The 19,723-nt window shown below is 35.8% G+C and overlaps 1 protein-coding gene across 3 annotated transcripts in view; it reads right to left on the bottom strand.

Moving 5' to 3' along the window:
- Window positions 1-285: 285 nt before the first annotated feature.
- The window catches only part of FBXO3 (F-box protein 3), a 33,776-nt gene continuing 14,338 nt past the window's right edge, over window positions 286-19,723 (bottom strand). Inside the window, exons 4-12 of one of the 3 annotated variants that reach the window (XM_079929429.1) lie at window positions 18,584-18,698; window positions 16,864-17,068; window positions 15,238-15,283; window positions 12,130-12,214; window positions 11,163-11,285; window positions 9,744-9,859; window positions 7,944-8,134; window positions 4,180-4,370; window positions 2,755-2,802 (exon numbers count right to left, since the gene is read on the bottom strand). In XM_079929429.1, coding sequence (XP_079785555.1) covers window positions 4,227-4,370; window positions 7,944-8,134; window positions 9,744-9,859; window positions 11,163-11,285; window positions 12,130-12,214; window positions 15,238-15,283; window positions 16,864-17,068; window positions 18,584-18,698 — 1,025 coding nt within the window. In that variant the 3' untranslated portion in view covers window positions 2,755-2,802; window positions 4,180-4,226. Of the gene's footprint in view, window positions 2,803-2,854; window positions 4,371-7,943; window positions 8,135-9,743; window positions 9,860-11,162; window positions 11,286-12,129; window positions 12,215-15,237; window positions 15,284-16,863; window positions 17,069-18,583; window positions 18,699-19,723 lie in introns of those variants that run through there. The other 2 variants (XM_079929427.1, XM_079929428.1) reach the window with 2 other exon arrangements.

Raw genomic sequence — 19,723 nt, 5'->3', positions numbered from 1 at the left:
TGGCTGTATGACACCATTTTATATAAGGGACTTGAGCATGTTTTGGTATCTGTGGAGGTCCTGGAATAAATCCCCTGCAGATACCGAGGCATGACTGTATGTATGTTTGCAGATGATTAGCAAATCTTTATTCTCCAGTCCCGACCACTCCCTGGATCTTCATATTCATATCCAACTGATTACTGGACAACTCCATTTGTATGTCCCACAGACACCTTGAACTCAAAATGTGTCCAAATGTTCCACTGCTTTTCCTGCAATTTTTTTTCATAAATGAAGCCCCGTACCTGGAATCAACTTCTATTTCTTCCACTCCCACACAGGCAATCACCAACTCCTGCCTATTTTATCATTTAGCTACTTCAATTTCATCCTCTCTTCACTCTACTCCTACTGATACTGCCCTAATTCATGCCTGTAGCATGTCTTACTTGGGCCATTACAATTCCTTCATACCAGGTTTACAGGCTGCCCATGTTAATACCTGCATCTCTTGCCCCTTCTCTACTTTTGCTCCTGCTGGAGACCTGGCTGGTTTACCTCTCTCCAGCCTTATGATTGACTTTTTACTTTCCATTTAATTTTTCCCTTTTCTCGTCATCCTTCCTGGAATACAATATGACTGCAGTTGCTATCTTGCAGTCATGAGGTGACCTTAAAGTCTGCTACGAATGGTAGAACAGGAAGATGGAAGGAACCTAGAATGTTGACACCATTGGGCCACCTTATCAGTCCTGAGCTAGTTACTTTCTACTTTTCACAAGAGAAAAAAAAAACCCTAAGCTATTTAAGCTCCGGTTTATTTACGTATCTGCCTCATCCTGATACATCAAGCTTCAGACAAATGAGTAAAAGTGGTTTTCTGAATGGACCTAGGAGCCAGAAATGGGCTTCACTCCACCAAAAGCAGTCTGATCAACTGTTAGATACCTTTTCTGTGTGAATACACATTCTTGCCAATGAAATAAAACACCTGAGGATGTTATCAACTAATCAATCACACCTTAGTAAGAAATAGAGACCATTCATTCAACATACTAAGAGAATGAATTCTGATGGAAGGATAAGCAAGCCTGAAGCATTCTGAGGAGCAAGGATTGGATGGGGTGGCAGGGAGATTTGGGACATCATGAGTACTCTGGGAACTGAGAGAAGAGAGGCCATTCTGAAAAAAGAAAGATGCAAAGAATGGCAAGGTATCCTGGCTCCAGCTTTAACTTCCAACGTTAACTAGTTTTAATTAAATCACTACTTTACTGGGGAAGTTTATTTTTCAAAAAACCAGTGGTTTGATTAAAAAAAAAAAGGATAGGCATAATAGATTTGGGAGCCTATTTAAAAAGAAATAAGCAGGAAAAACTACTTACTCCACTTCAGAACATTTTGACATGTGCCAGTATGAAAGACTAAGTTTGCCTTCATGGTCCCTGATGGGAGCTGCTTAATCCTGTATATACCTCCCTCTTCCTACAGTTTTCCCTACAAAAGAACTGTTCCTGGGCGAAGTGCGAGGTGGAGTACATGACAGAGTATCGTCAAAGCCAGGAAATGACTTTGAATGGGCCTCTGGCAATAGGCCAATGAGTTTTGATCTCATCTTCCATCTTAAGAGCAAAGGCTTATTAATATTAGTTTATGGGAAATAGGCAATTATACAAAATACAGGATCGGAACCAAAATATGTTTTCAAAATGTGAGTTTTTGACACTTGGAGGATTTCATTCCAAACTCTCAATTACATAATTACAAAAAAATCCATGTTTTAGGGAAACATACTTAATCTTAACTTAAAATTCATGTCACTTATCACAAAGTTAGACAGTCAAGTATATAGAGGGGAAACAAAACAGAAGCAGTATTTTCAAATTTAGACTACATGAGATATTGTGAAGAATCTTTTGTTAATAAGCAACACAATACATACTTTTACACACTACACTTCAAAAATGATGCATCTGTGAACAACATGATAAAGTTCATAGTGTTGAAGACTTTAAGTTCAAGGTTGGCAGAGTTGAAGACTAAATTCAAGGTCAAAGTCATACTGATAGACTTTAAATTCAAGGTTGTTGTGACAAAAACTCTAAATTTAAGGACAGATTGTCTAAGAAAGGACAACTAGCATTCAAGCTATTTAGTCAATCAGTTCCCTGTGAGTACAAAATATACAGGACTCACTAAATGGATTAGCCTAATTACAAATTCTGTTCATTTCTAAATAACTTATGTCTTTTCACAGAATCATTCAGTCACAGTTTCTCTCTATCCTTGTGTAGGTATTTCTGCTTCATTTTAAATCCTTATTCTACTCCCTCCCATTTCCATATTTTTGTAAGTATAAAATATCTTTAAACAAAAAAAAGTCTGTTCCTTAGCTAGAGAACTATTCTCCCACTGACTTCTAGAAGAGGAAAAAAAGATTCCCATTTCCTCCTCTACCTCAAAAACACTACGCAAACTCAAACAATCCAGCTCCTAAAGTAGTGTCGTATAGAACCCAGGTCCTGGCACAATATTTCATGCTAGTTTTCCTGCTATAAGCTGAGAACAATTTAGTTATTTACATTACTGAGAAATCTATTTAACAGGCTGATTCACCCCGGGGCTTCCATCAGCAGAGGCTTGCTAAAAAAGGCGAGAGCAGCGGCGTCTCCGAATGGGAACGTCAAAGACTCTCCTCCGTCTCTCCTCCTCGTCGTCTTCATCAGATTCATCCATATCTGCCGAATCATCATCATCGTCTTCCTCCTCCTCCTCCTCTTCTTCCTCTTCCATCTCTTCATATTCATCAGGACCCATTTCCTTGAAAGAGAAAACAATCTTTTGATAAGAACTTCCATCAGTTTTTTGACTCTTATTTAATATAAGTTCTCATTTACCTAGAATCTAAACAACTGGGCATGCCAAATATGAATTTTTATAGACTTCTCAGAGAATGTTTATAGATTTTTAAAATAGAATTTTATAGCCTTTTATACATTTTCATGATGCACATTCTGATGCAAATTCTAGAGTATATATTCTATCACGTTTTAAAATGCTCAATGTGGTTTTAATGGTAAATATATTTCATCAGTATAGTACTTATTTTTTACATGGTGGTTGGTAATTCACACAATGTAGCAAACAGACCACTCCTAACAGCCCAAGATAAAATTTTACTGAACTTATTAGTGTACTGAATAACAATTCTTTATTAACCTACATGCTTACAGAAAAGAGGATCTGAAAATATTGCTAAGGTATGACCTCTACTGGTAAGTTTTATGTACTGTCAACAGGAGGTCTGAGATTTCTATTGAGCTCCTAGTATAAAGACAATCAGCATCGGTAGCCTCTGCTTTTAAATTAATTTGTTGAAGGCTCTCAGAATAAGGCAGTAGTGATGTTGAACATCCAATATCTGAACATCTCTTGGGAACTTCAGTTCCTTTTAAGCAGTGTCTCTAATTGAGTCTTGACCCATTCTGCTGTTGGTTTTCTCTCTCACACATTTGAAGACTCAGTGAGAGGACCTCCTGTATTGGACAGAACTCTGAACGGCAAGGAGGACCTAGCTGGTAATGTGGCAAGTATTGGGAAACTGGGGATGTGATGGCAGCAAAAGTCCTTCCACCAAGGCTTTTATGGCATTGCATATGCAGCATCCCACTACCCCGTGATCGAGTCTCTAACCACTCTCCCCTGTTCACGGCCCTCCAGCTACAGTGGCCTCCGTGCAGTTCTTCAGACGTACCAAGCACATGAGTGCTTCAGCACCTCTGTACTTGCTGTTCTTCTGCTTGGAACACCCTTCAACCACACATCCACCCAGCTCCCTCTACTTCTTTCAAGTCTGAACTCAAATGTCACCAAGGCCTTCCCTGACACATCTTTATATCAGAACAACCCAACAGTATACTCCTTAGCTCCCTTACTCTGATTTTTCTCCCAGAGCACGTATTACTACTTGACATAAGTGAGGAGTGTGTATTTGCTACACTTTGTCTCTTCCAACTAGAATGTAAATTCCAAGCCAGAGATTTTTTTTTAATCTCCTCAACTTTCTTCTTTTTTTATTTTTATTGAGGCATAATTGACATACAACATTATATTGGTTTCAGATGTACAACATAATGATTCCATATTTGTATACATTACAAAATGATCCCCACAATAAATCTAGTTAACATCCATCACCTTACATAGTTACAGGGCTTTTTTCTTGTGTTGAGAACTTCTAAGATCTACTCTCTTAGCAACTTCCAAATATGCAGTACAGTGTTATTAACCATAGTCGCCATGCTGTACATCACATCCCTGAAGGCAGAGATTTTGATTATATCGTTCACTGCATTTTCCCCAGCACCTAGTAGGTACTCAATAAATATCTGTTGAGCAAGCAAATTAATTAACGTGGGGGAAAGGAAATGTCCTTTAGAATTTGTCAAAGGAACTGTCACTTGGGATTTATTATAACACTAACAACAACAATCAGAGAAAATATACATAACTATATTTCATTACTTTTATCTTTTGATTTTTTTAATCTGGGAAATAAAGACTTTAAAATTCAGTAGAAGGTACAAAAGGGGGAGAGGATTAAGGCTTAGGAAATTCTGAAACATTAAATCCAGGTAGTATGATTATTAATTATCTTAAGGAAGAAACCAGAAAAACTGTTAAAGAAATCAATGTAGCTAAAGAGGGAGATTGCTGATGATCTCAGACAAAAGTGTACATATACAAACAGTAGATGGAAAGAGGAACACACAGACAAGAATGGAAATAAATAAGCAGCAGGAGCCTCTCAAGTGTCCAAAAACAAACCACCTAGACCAAGAAAAGGCTTAAGACCAACCAAAAAATGTTTTATAGCAATTCAAAGTATAAAGCAAAAGGAAGTATTAAGTATGATAATATATGGCTAGTGGACAAATAAGGGGAACAACTCAACTTCCATATCAAAAAAACTAATTTTTAAACAGGAAAGGTACAATACAAATAAACACAATACAAATACAATCCCCACTGCCTCTTTCATGTTGATTAGAAATAAGTCCAGAATTCTCATTTCATTTTATTGAGTTCTCATCCTCGAGAAAGAGAAAACATTTTCCACAAGGCAGATCAAGATTTTATATGCTTCTTTGTGGTTGGGAGGAAACTAAAACTCTTAAGTAAGAACATAGTTAAGAGAGGGTCGAACATGTAATGAGTTTATTATTGTAATTTGAAATTATAAATTTAAAAATTTTAAACTTTAAAAAAGGAATAATATTATAAAACTTCTCAGTTTTAATTTTTAACATGATAAATGTCATATAACCCATATAAGCAAGAGTTCTTTGGAGTCCTCAATAACTTTTAAGAGCTGAAGGGGATCATGAGACGGCAAAGTCTGAGAACTACTGTGCTTAAGTAAAAACTACTCTATCCCCACCCTAACAAACATTGAAAACAAGCCTCAACAGGATCGACTGACCCAACAGTAACTGCGCAAACTACCTGTGCAAACAAATGTCAACACTCTTTACGCTTTAGGTCAGGAATATATAGCAACTTTAGGGCAAGGAATATTGCCATAGATAGAGATTTTATAACAATAAAAGAAGCACTTCATTAAAAACATGTAACAATGCTAAACATATTTGCATATAATTAAAATACATGAAGCAAATTAAAAAGAGAATAAAAATTCAGAATTAAAAAAATAGACAAAACTGTAATTATAGTTGGAGATTACAACAATCATCTCTCAGAGAACACACACACATACAAAAGATCAGTAAATATATAGAAGACTTGAAAAACAGTCAACCAATTTGACTTGCCATTTATAGAATTAATATTCCCCCAAATATCAGAATATACATTCTTTTCAAATACACAAGGATCATTTACCAAGATAGACCATAATGCTGGGCCATAAAACATTTAAAAATATTGAAATTATACACAGCGAGTTCTCTAACCATAACAAAACTAGAAATCAATAACCAAAAGGTAACTGGAAAAGCTCCAAATGTTTGGAAATTCATACATTTCTAGAAAAGACATAGATCAAAATTAAATTACAAGGGAAATCTGAGAATATTTTGAATTAAATGTTAATAAAAATAATGCATCAAAATTTGTGAAATGTAGCTAAAACAGTGCTTAGAGAGAAGGTCTAAAATCAATAATTTAAACTTCTACCTTAAGAAGTAAAAAAAAAAAAAGCAAATTAAACCCACAGTAAGTGGGAGAGAAATAAAGATAACTCCAGAAATCAATGAAACAGAAAATGAACAAATAGAGAGAAACAGTGAAACCAAAAATTGTTCCTTTAAATAATCAATAAAAGTGACAACCCCCTGGCTAAGATGATGAACAAAAGAGAAGATGTACATTACCAATATTAAGAACAAAACACTACATATAACTATAGCTCTTACGGCCATTAAAAGGATATCAAGGGACTACTGCAAATAACTTTTATGGAAATAAATTCAACATTTAGACCAAATGGACAAATTCCTTGAAAGACACAAAATTACCGAAAGTGAAACACGAAACAGAAAATATGAATATTAAAGAAATAAAATTCATATCTCAAAACGTTCCCACAAAGAGAACTCCAGCCCAAGATGACTTCACTGATAAATTGTATCAAATATTTAAGGACAAGATGATACCAATCTCATACAGAAATGGGGCTAGTCAAAAATGGAAGACTGTTATAGGAAGTAGCAAATTTACAGTATTGGAAATATACCACTGGGAGGGAAGCTAAACTTCACTTCCAAACCCAGGCTGTAGACTCTTTTCACCAGAAATACCACAAGTATAATGGCCTAAAGTCTCATCATCATCCTTCTCTTTCCAAACTGGAGTTGGGAATGTATCCACTCTAAGTCAGATTAATATCATGTCTATCTTCCCAGACTTCCATTAGACCCACCCATCGGGGTCATCCCAGGAGCTAGAGGGCTTTTTTTGAACATTTGACACCTATGACTTGATTATATTCTGGGTATGCAATTCATTATTTATTCCTATTGTATAACTCAAGTGTCATAATTTTCTTTAATCATTTTATAGCCTGTAAGATTGGGGTTACTGCTATACCTGTCACCCTAGAAATGAGATTTCAAAAAAACAGCTAGTTGACTTAGGAAATGATCCCAAAGAGAGACTACTAAAAGTACAAGTCTACCCATTAAATCTTCTTTGTAATGATTTTATAGGATATTTGTGTTATTTTTTTAAAATTGGGAGTTTTAGCAAAATCACTGTAAGAAATTGCTTCCCCAGTCTTAATGAAATAAAATAAAGGCGATTCTAACTGGTCTAGTGTGGTGATTCTCACTAGGCAACAAAACTGTTTTTGGAAACTGGAAAAGACACTGAAACTTTGAAACCAATAACTACCTTATATGATACTGTAATGGTGGATACATGTCATTATACATACACTCAAACCCACAGAATATGCAACACCAAGAGTGAACCCTAATGTAAACTATGGACTTTGGGTGATAATGATGTGTCATGTAGGTTCACCAGCTGTAACAAAGTTACTACTCTGGCGGGAGATATTGATGATGGGGGAGTCTATGCATGAGTTGAAGCAGAGGGTATATGGGAAATCTCTGTACCTTCTGCTCAATTTTGCTGTGAATCTGAAACTGCTCTAAAAAATAAGGTCTATTTAAAACAAACAAACAAATAAAAACAACAACAAAAACATAACAGTAGAGTTACTCTGATTGAAGAATCTGGAGCCTAGTTTACTTATTGTCCACCCCCCCCCAACATATTCACACATCTCCCCCTCCCCCCAAAGATATTTCCCTCAAAATCTCTAGGGTTCTCTGAAATACCATTTACAAACTATCTGCCTGGGTAATCAACAAAGACCCTCTGTGGAGTTCATTCCACAAAGTCATGTAAAATCAGCACCAGAGGAAAATTTAACCTACCAATCGAGCTATAGACACCCTGAATGTCGGACATGCCATATGGAATCGGGGAATGGCAACATTAAAGATCTTGTCTTTAAAGTAAAGGAAATGGAAGGTATAATATCCTTCCATATAGCCTGATGTTGTAGAGAATGTGGTACAACTTGTGTATTCATATACCCGGCCTGGGCTGATGATTGGAAATTCACCTGCAGAGAAAACAGTAACAATAAATTAAAGTATAATATTTAGTTCTTCATTATAGCAAACACGATATGTCCTCTTTAAACTATATTAAAGAAAATGCATAATTAGAAAAAATCTAAAAGGAACTATAACAAAATGTTAATATTTTGGGATGGGATTATGAGTATTTTGACATTTTTTTGTACTCTCCTAATTCCCTATAGTGTGTTGGGGGTGGGGGGGTGATATCCAGTAGAATGAAAATTAAAAAAAGAGAGGGGGCCTTCCCTGGTGGCGCAGTGGTTAAGAATCCAACTGCCAATGCAGGGGACACGGGTTCAGGCCCTGGTCCGGGAAGATCCCACATGCCGCGGAGCAACTAAGCCCATGTGCCACAACTACTGAGCCTGCGCTCTAGAGCCCTCAAGCCACAATTACGGAGCCAGCATGCTGTAACTACTGAAGCCCGTGTGCCTAGAGCCCGTGCTCTGCAACAAGAGAAGCCACTGCAATGAGAAGCCTGCGCACCGCAACGAAGAGTAGCCCCCGCTCACCGCAACTAGAGAAAGCCCGTGTGCAGCAAGGAAGACCCAACACAGCCAAAAATAAATAAAATAAAATTAATTTATAAAAAACTAATTTAAAAAAAAAGGAGCGGCATTGAGGACACAATCTTTAAGACACTGGTAATAAAAAGTGTCACATATTCTAGTTCAAACAGAGATAAGGATAATCTAAATGTTTAAATGTAGCAAGAGACTAAAACATAAAACTCTGAAGATGCATCTTAAGCATTTAGCCCAGACAAAATGGCAGTCACAAGGGAAAGGTTTTACACCAATAGACGAAATGACAGAAAAAGAATTACAGCTTTAATAAAATTCTTTAATATCCAGGAAAAATTCCTTAAAAAGACACGTAGAATATGAATCTATTTGTGGCAATTAGTTAAAACAACTTCAATTTAAACTGAATTCTACATATGCTTAGGGCCAATAACAAAAGCACATAGCTTAAATAGTATTATTTTCCTGAAGGACACATATAAAACATGAACAATCTGAGGTCTCAGAAACTTATGATAATCATAATTTTTTAAAAAGCCAAATGTCAATGGTAATCAGAGGCTAGAGATGATTGAAATCAAAAAACAATAAAATCTGTGCTACTAAGTTTAACATTTCTCCTGAAATTTCAAAAAGATGACCAATATGAAATTTATTTTCTCTTTCTGCCATACACCCTGTAACCCTACAGAATATGATAATGAATAATTATCCAGCTAAAAAAATAAAGCAGTTAAGAAGGAAAAGCAAGAAACCCGTGTGATCTACAGAAGGGAAATTCAATCCCTGAATAATTGAGTTTGCTATAATTTTAGAAAAGTTCATGTTTCAGGTACTAAACTGATAAAATAATGACCTTTACACATTATATTTATGAAGCAAAATACTGTAGTTAGGAGAAGAATTCAGAATCTATGATATCTTTCACACTGAAACACAGCTATTAAAAAGATGCAGTCTTATCCACTAACTACATCATGCATTTGCCAAGCTATGTATCACATATATACTCTCCAAAATGTTTTAGAAGCAACTGATGTATAAACCCAAATCTTGGGATACATACCAACTACTCCAGGTCCTTGAACTTCTTCCACGTCACCTTTAGCATTTGTTATTCTCCAGTAGCGACTGTCTAACTGACATGCCTTCTCAGGAAGTGCATCTTTTGACATTTCAATCCTGGAGAAGAGAATGGAGTGGTAGAGACACGTTGGTTTTTTCTGTTTAAGAGCTACAGTATTTTGAGCTAAGCCAGTGAAAGGGATTTCCAAAGGAAATTAAGAAACCCAACCCAAAGTCTGTGTAAATCATCTATTCCTGTAAGTTTGCAAAGATTCTGGCCTAATTAGCTGAACTCCCCCACAGAAATGGTTTCATTCAATTTACATACTTGACTTTCATTTAGGATTTAACGATAGAATGGGCAACATAAAAATTTACAAACATAGTGGTGACAACGATCTTTTGCTGTTCAAATAAAGACCAATGTGGGAAACACTTTCTAGAATATGGTGCCATGAAAAACTTCTGTTCTAAAAAATGGAGTCTTTTCTTTCACTACAAGGCTATACAGCCCTTTTCTCCATTAGCTTCTAGAAAGCTCAGAGCAAAATGTCACTATTTCGTGCATCTACTATTTAGTTACTGGGGTTATACCTTGACTCTGTTTTCTAATACTATTATTTCCCTCCTTTTTCTGAGACTCTGCTGACTCTTATTTTCATTTACAATACCGTATAAGCACGTGTAGGTATTACTATTTTAAGCTTATCTCAATCCTAGGCAGGATTAAATTAAACAATTAAAACAACATTCATCTGAATATGTGTAACTGGACATATCAAAGGCTTCATACAATACCAAAATCCTAGAATGCCTTCTGGTTAAGTATACATTATTATTATTTCTAGTATGTATATATGCATGTATATGTATTTTTTGAAAATATATATCATAAAGTATTTAAAAATACGTCTAAAAACAAAGCATTCTTAATCCCTTAGGGCAATGAGTTATCTTTACCTCACAGTACAGAGTACTTCTAATTAAAGTGTATTTAATATTTGTTTTTTATTTAACCAAATCCAGGGCTTGCTCAGCACTATGTCTAATATACAGGCTGTACTCAATAAATATTTATTACACTTTTAATTAAATATAGACAGGCAAGATAAAACTGAAATGCATCGTTTTATCTTGGGCAATTTCATAGCTTTCAGAACGCATTATAACTCTAATACTGACCTTTCATGATGATTACAGCTTAGTGGTCCACCTCTCAAAGTACCTGGCACAAAAGTTGATACAAACTCAAGGTGCTTTACAAACACTATATTGTAGAAAATTTGTTTGTTATCCACCTACCTCCACACTTTAGCAAGAAGCTGCCTTTCAGAATGTGTTTTTATATCATGTCAAATGGGGTGATAACAACACATCCATAAGGTATATTCCCAGAGGCAACCCCATTTAAAATTCTCACCTGATTCGGTATGTGAAGAAATAGTGGGGTGGATGTACAGAGCTAAGTTCTGGCAGAAACGATGTGGAAACTGAAACTGTAATATCCCCAGTCGTTGCTACACACTCTGCATCATGAACATATCTAGGTAATTTTAAAAAATTAAACATTTTTTAATCAATAAACGTCAATTCTGTAAGATAAAAGATTTAAAGATACAATGCAAAATAGTTTATATTTTACTTTACGATAAAAACAAATTTAAATCATATTTGGCACCTTAAAGGTATAGTTATTAAGCTTAAAAGAACAAACAAACTAGAAAACCTTGAAGACTCTGAATCAATAATGATAGCAGTCAAGGTTCAACCAGTGGTTGACCAGTGGTTCAAATAATGGATCAGTAACTAACTTGGAAACTAAAAAGAGCTTATTTCAGTCTTTAGAGCTAAGGAAACTTTTGGAACATCTGAAAACCCAGCTATGCCCTATACACAGTGACTCTGACAATAAAAATGTGTTAGTATTGTTATTCTAGAGGCCTCTAATGTATAATTAACGTATCATTTCTGCCAACTGAGCTACTGTGAACCAACCTCTAGTTCCATCTATAATACCTGAGTGTTCCATTTAGAGATAATGACTAATATTTCCAGGAGCTAATAGTTACTGACTTGCTATTCACAGTAAATCTGTTATTGGCAACAGCCTCCCACTCCACCGCCAAAAAACCCCACAACTATGTAACTACTATAAAGCCACAGCTTCTAAATCAAAATCAGTTTTTTCTCTTGATTCTTCAAGATGAAAAAAATACTGGCTGTTCAACTGTTTGGATGTGTTGGCTTTAAAGTGAGAATAAAATAGTGAGACTTAAGATGAGAGGTTCTGTTATTAACCTTCATGGGAAACTTCATCTCCTGATCTGTAACTGATGTTTTTTCCTGATTTATAATCATTCCAATCCATAAAGCCCCAAGTGAAATACCTGAAAATTTGGTCTCTGATGATAGGGAAGCCACCTGATACAACATTGTTGACATAAGAAGTAAACCAGTCAGTAAAAGTAGCACCTGTAAAAAAGGAAGGGAAAAAAAAGAGAAAAGGACAAATAGTTTTTTTTAAATTTATACAGGAAACAAGGGGAAAAACGACAATTTCTCTATGCTTAATAGTGATATCTAGTGATGCCAAAACTAGAAATATTTATATATACCATTCTACTAATCCTTTATTAGGTAAATTTCTATCCTCAGTTCTATCAATCTTATTCCAAACTACCTTGCTAGGGAATCCTCCGACTACCTTCAAACTACTTTTTACACTTAAAACTAAATAGTTGACTTTTAAACTTTAATTTGTTCTGGTACAAGAATGAAAAGCCTTCTGTCTATAATTTCTGGAACATATAGAACAAAGGAGATATAGCTATGTCTATGAAGAAACTACAGAAAAAGTATCAGCACCTATCCTCACATGATCAGGGTACATCCCTGGTCCAGGCACATCCTGACTCATGCACAAAATTCTGGCAGAAGCCAGGCTCAGTCTGGACACCTAATAGGGGTATAGCACTGTGGAGTTCTGGGCATCAGGCCAATCCCAAAGTAGCCCAGTTGCATTACTACAGATTCAAATGTACAGCGGTCCTCCATATTCTCAGTGACCAGCTCAACGCAGAGAAGAATGACTGGGATAGTCCAGTCCAGACCATATATCCGTGACCTAGTGATTGGATCAATAACAAGTATTTACATGAATTATGTTGCCTCTTGTGGGTAATACAACATAACTTTCTCAGACCCCCATCACTGACTGTTAATACAGCTCAGTGCCTAACACATACTAGTCCCTTAATCAATGTTGTTTAATGAATTTCTTCATAATCTTGTTTCTATTAACCCAGTTCCTGTACTCTGCCACACTGAAAGTCAGATGCTAAATTTATAGTATAATAAATTAATATTTATTTAAAGTATAAATAATTTAAATATTTAAATTAATTTTAATTTAATTTAAATATTTAAATTAATACTTTAAATATTTAAAGTATAAATAATTTAAAGTATAATAAATATAAAAATATAGTATAATAAATACATACTATAAATTTATAGTATGTATTTACTTATAATTCTAGTTAGGGAATGACTGAAGATACAATTTAAGCTTGAGTCTGAGAGTATACAGCTTTAAAATTTTAAAGGTATCAACTGACAGAAGGTAAACTACAATAGTTTACTCTTTTTTCAATGCCTATTAATGGCCCACTCTGACCCTTTATTTATTAACTGCTACTTTATTCAAATGATCACTGATCATCTTCTATCCACTTTGAGCTAGATATTAAGGGGCCACATGAATGTTTTTAAATTCATAGAAGGTACAATTTTCTGTTTTGAGAACTAGCAGTTTCCCTGCAGGGTTTAAAAAATCATTTTGTAAATTTCATGAACTAAAATATTATATAAGAAAAAAGAAATTTCTTATGATTTACATTAAAAAAGAAATTGGCATGGTGTATTTTAATGTGCCTTAATTTATTATAACACATACCGAAGTGCGTTCTTTCAAATAAGGATAAAATTTTCCATGCAGCCTTCACCACTAAACTTATCTGCACATAGATTCCAGTTTTCTTAAATATGTATTAATAATGCACTGAATATCAGGAGATTCCGTCTTATGTTTTACCAAAAATTCCAAGAAAGTCAAACTTAGTTGAATTAAGATGTAATTTATATGTTCTACAGTAGTTTACCTTTTAAAGTAAGCCCATATCTTGCAGTTCCTTTGAGAGTATTGGGGTTTTATCAAGGTAGTGTAAAGGCAGATCAGATGCTTTCTCATCTTTCCTCCCAGACTAACTTCCCACCTCATTTCTTCCAGTGCATCTCAAATCTTTTGCTTTACTCGCTCATTCTAGGAGAAACCCCAACTCCCAGAAGAGTATTCTCAGACCTTAGTACTCTGCTGTAGTGGTGGGGTCTTCCACACCATGTCAGACCAGCACCAAACTAAGACTAAGAAACTCACAGAGCCTAGCCGGCAGCTTACCTTAGAGCTCAGGCAGCCTTTAGTTTATAGACTGAGCAGCACCACTGGACTAGAGCCAGGACGATCATGTTCTCAGAGTATGTGCCACCCAGAGAAGCCAAAGAGGGCAACGAGCAAGGGCGTAACCCCCAGAGGGTGCTTAACTTAGATACCATAGACCACAGGAATCAGGGTTAGCTGAAGGCTAGGAACCAAGCTTAAAAGTGTTTTATAACTGACTGCATAGGGGTGAGAACTTCTTGATATTGTGAAGTATGCCACAAACCTAGAATATGCTGTAGTTTGAACACACAGAGACTTATACTCTGTTCAAGGTTCCAATTAGGAGATGCAATTAAATACAGATGCCTTGGCCTGCAAGATCCTTTTACTATTAATATATAAAGATGTTTAATATGTTCCAGAAATGCCTTTAAAAAGCAGCATGGATAGTCAGGAAGCTTCTCTTTTTCCTCTACGTGAGCAAAATCTAAGCAAAACAAGAATGGATGAACAGCACAGGGGTGAGCTGCTCTTGAATACAAATTGAATTGTTCTCAAAATCCTATGAGAAATATGCTTTTAAGGCCAAGAAAAACCAGGTGTGCCAAGCAGTTTATAAGGCCCAGTTTATTCTGGTCTCTGAAGACTGCTGGTCTGAAGTCTCTGGTGTGACATCAGTATTTTACTATAGCACTGGCACCAGAAGAGAAAAAGTATAGTTATTTTATGTATCTATATCTCTAATTATGTATTAATATGATCAATGGAAAATGCATGTGTGTGTAAGGGAACTATACACATTCTTAGCAATTCTATACATTTCACTGTTCTATAGCAGAATCCTAAGAGCACAAGGTTGTATATGGCATAGCTTTTTCCAAATGGAAACCCAAGTCAAATAAAGTACAAGGGCTATTCTAATGAGAACCTAGTTATAGTACTTTATGAACCAGCAAGCTTTAAGAAATACAAATATAAAATTGCCAGTTGATCAAGTAACAGAAAAGTTTTTACCAACTTAATTTTTTTGACCAGAAAGAAGAGACTTTTCTCTTACCTATGATAAACATGTCAATAGCAGCTGGATTCCGAGCCATTTGGTCCTAGGTGAGAAAAAGAATATTGTAATCAAGGAAAATACATTTTACTTAATTCCCCATTGTTCACTACCTGTATCCTTCCCTGGGGACAAGACAAAACAGATAAAAATAACTTAAGTGCTCTAACCAATACTCAGACATTCCTCACACTTTTCAGTTTCTGCTCTTATGATTTCTATATTTAGGCTCTTCCTGTTAGTTACAATGAACTAATAAATGATCCTTCAAGAAAACAATTAGGACATTAAAACCGTGAGAAGACACATGGCCTATGAACCCAGAAGACAGGGCTTTGAATTCAGTCAAGGGACCTGAACAGTTCTAGATTAGTCTCTTCTCTCAGTAAATGGAGAGACCAAGTCATCATCCTACAACCTTACAGAGCTATCAAGTCAAAAATGAGATAAAAGATGTGAAAATGCTTAGAAAAAAAATTAAAAGCTATGCAAGCTCTTTAAATAACTTAAATGTTATATGGAGTCACATGTCTCAGATAACTATGAATTTTTTTTTTTTTGAATTTTTTTAAAAAATAAATTTATTTATTTATTTTTGGCTGCATTGGGTCATCGTTGCTGCACGCGAGCTTTCTCTAGTTGTGGCGAGCAGGGGCTACTCTTCGTTGCGGTGCACAGGCTTCTCATTGCGTTGGCTTCTCTTGTTGCGGAGCACAGGCTCTAGGCGCGCAGGCTTCAATAGTTGTGGCACGCAGGCTCAGTAGTTGTGGCTCACGGGCTCTAGAGCGCAGGCTCAGTAGTTGTGGCGCATGGGCTTAGCTGCTCCACGGCATGTGGGATCTTCCCGGACCAGGGCTCGAACCCGTCTCCTGCATTGGCAGGCGGATTCTTAACCACTGTGCCACCAGGGAAGCCCCTGAAAAATATTTTCTATTTAAGTTCACATCTAGGCAAAAATGAAAGCAGAAGGTCTGCAACTGAGGAATGACTGAGAACTGAAGAAATAAGAATGAAACCAAATGCCATATTTTCTGTGCTTACATTAAAATCATAACAAAATCCTCTTTAAAAAGATCTACATTTTTCAACAACTCAAATACCTACTGAAGAAAGAGTTTAGAAAGTTTCTATTGCACTCAGAACTTGAATCCAAAGCGAATGATGATGGATGATGTCCAAAAGCTAAAGTTAGAAATTTATATTACAATTAATCACTTCAACGAAAAGCTCATTCATTTTTCTTTTTTTTATAACAGCTTTATTGGACTATAATTGCTTTACAATGGTGTGTTTCTGCTGTATAACAAAGGGAATCAGCTATACATATACATATATCCCCATATCCCCTCCCTCTTGCGTGTCTCATTGGTTTTTCTTAAACTTAAAATGTCCTAATACAAATCACAGCTTCCCTCTGTATGCATGCTAATTTTAAAAGAAAATGCTAATTTTCTTTTAGCATTCCATGCCATTATATCAGAATATTAGCCCTCTAGTTAGATCCGTCTATAATCAAATTGCATAATGCTCTATACCCATTCTACAACCCTGAAAATTCCTAATGCACATTTTATACATCCATCAGAACACATCTTAAAGGCACATTTAAACATGCTTCCTACTTACTGGACATTGGTAGAAGACTTCATTTTTGTTTCGGCCCTCCGCAGCTTCCACTGCTATGTACTGACTCAAACCAGTATGTATGCAAAAAGTTAAAGGTAGACAGTATTTCAGTCCCTGTCTCTGCTGGAAGCCTCCAGCAGCCGTGTCGACGTCTAGCAAATCCTCAGAACGATAGTGATTAGACAGTGCCATGCTTCCCAACAACCTGAGAATATAGACTCAAAAATTTAGTCAACTGCAATCTTTTTGATGAATAATAATTTCACATTGACAACTTTATAAGAACGATTAACATGTCAATTCTAAACCAGGAATACCCCAAACACTACAATTTCTGCATATATTAAATTTAAACTCTTGAGTGGAAAGATTCTGATTTAAATTAAAAGCCTAAATGTCTAAACTGTCTAAATGCCAACCTTTTAAAAAGAAAAATAGTTTTATTGCTTTCAAAAATCTATCTTGCCATAATTTGCCAGTGTTTTGCTATATATATATGTATGACTAATTTAATGTTTAATGTTCTCTCTGATACCTTCATCTTGATACAACCTTTAGCTTACACTATCCTACCAGGCAGTATAAATGGAAATCAGCTTAATCCTTGTCCAAATTTTCATAAACTTGGGATGTATGGGGTCTAAACTCATACGTATGAGAACAACACAGGTGTCGGTCCTTGATGATAGTCTCATCCTAAGTCTCACTGTTTGGGCTGTGGGTAGATAAAAATCCCTGTGTTGCATGATCTGTTTGTCATGTCAATTCTGAGCAACGCTTAGTATAGTTCTCTCATGTTGGTTCTTGAAATATGACAATTTTTCCATTTTGTCAAGCTTCAGCTTGACAGGAAAACAGAATAGGAAAAAACCCAGTGATTTAGGCTTATCTAGTCCCAACTGCCCAATATTTGACTTCTGAATACTACCTTGTAACCTCAGTATGATCACCTCCTAGATTCCCTGTACTCACTCAACTCTGATCTGAAATGGTAACAGAGCCTCATATGGTTCTTCACACACAAAGAGATACCAAGTTCTAATAAGAACAATGCAAAGTTCTCCCTAAATTCCTATCAGTATGTCACAAGTGCAATGTCTCTGAAATACCTTAATTTCATGAGGGAACAAAGGGAGTAGAACCATTAGAAGCATGTAGCTTTAAAAACTGTGAGTAAATTTGAGAGCTACTGCATGGTCTGCTTTTACAAAAGGTTCCACAGTGAATACTTCATATCGTTTAGAAGTAAGTTTAAAATAGGCCATTCAATTATAGACTATGCTTGAATAGGACAAAACTAATATTTTCTTTAGTTAAGTGTATGTAGCTCTGAACAAATTACTTTTAACATGTATGATTCATAGAACTTATATCAAGCTTTCTAAAATACTTTACTTGGCCTGTAACAGGATAAACACTTCAAGGATTTGAAACAGGTTTAGTTAAATTATACTCACACACACATCTCCTCTCCTGTCCTGTAGGCCCACCCCAACCATTTAACTGTAAAGATGTGTTGATAGAAACCATGTTTGTGAGACATTATCTATTTTGGTAAAATCAAATTCAAGCTATAGATTTTGTCTTATGGATTGTTATAAGGAACAGGAGGAAGTTCTTATACTTTTTAATCTGTTAAGAGTAACTACAAATACAATTTGTTTACATTCTAGAAAATAACTTGTATCATTAAAAATAACTCAAACAGTGAACATCTCACCCAGGAACCACTAACTTCTGCCCATTGTGGATACGATATGAACATCGATAATCATCAGGAAGCTTGCAGCCAATCTGAGCTTCCACAGCATCTAGGTCTTCCTCTCGAGCCCCCTCTGCAGATGCACAAAAGAGCAAATTATCAAGAAACCATAAGCCTTAAATCTAAGAAGAAATGTAATCTATCTGCTAGCCAATGATACAATCTTAGAGCAAGTGAATTCTGTCCAAAATGTACTTGCTGAAATATAGGGAAATGAATTGAAAATTCACAGAAATATTATATCACTTTAGATTAGCTCTGACGTTTGAAGCACTGAGGAAGCAAATTTCTCAGTTTTCTCTCCATGGGGAAAACACTGGCACTAAGCAAAATATGGAATGGCAGGCACCAGTGAAATCCACAATAGTTTCTTCGCAGTACAATACAAACTTTAGAGCATATCTCATTTTTCTTAATCTAATATACTCAAATTTCTCTATTTAAAAAACTCTCCAGAAGTTCTCTAAATGGATGTTGTTCAAGAGTGTTAACCTAGTCTCTTAATGGGAAATATAGGACATAGGTGTAGGTTCATGCTGTGAGGAGGCCATTACCTTGAATTTGATTTTCACGTTTATAAGCTTGCCATATATTCTAGCTTTAAAAAGCAGTAATTACAAATACTAAGAGAAGAGATTCACTCCCAGCAATGGCCCACCAGGTTGTTGGACCAAACGTTTTGCTGAGAACTAGAAAAACTGAACAACAGAAAATTGGTTTCAAGGCTTTTGGAGAACCTCAAAGACAGTGAGAACTGGCAGGGGTGGGGTGGGGGAAGGTTGGTCCAGAAGAACAGGGAAACTGAGAGTTTAGCCAGGGCTTTGGAGCCACCTTGTCTCTGAGGCAACTGCCACTTCTGAAAGCAAACACGAGGCTGAGAGGCCGAGAAGCTGAGCAAAGCTTTCAGCAGTACCACAGGGTTGAGAGAATTTTCCAAAACTGATGAAAACATCAAACCATAGATTTAAGAAGCACTATAAACCCCATGGAGAATCATTACAAAGAAAATCATTATCTAGACACATTACTGGAAAATTGCTGAAAATCAAAGACAAAGAGAAATCTTAAAAGCAGCCAGAGAAGGGGAAAAGCCACAGT

This window comes from Stenella coeruleoalba (genome assembly GCF_951394435.1).
Source record: "Stenella coeruleoalba genome assembly, chromosome: 8".
Classification (NCBI taxonomy): domain Eukaryota; kingdom Metazoa; phylum Chordata; class Mammalia; order Artiodactyla; family Delphinidae; genus Stenella; species Stenella coeruleoalba.
The sequence above is the reverse complement of the archived record's forward strand: the minus strand, read 5'-3'. Positions and strand labels throughout refer to the sequence as shown.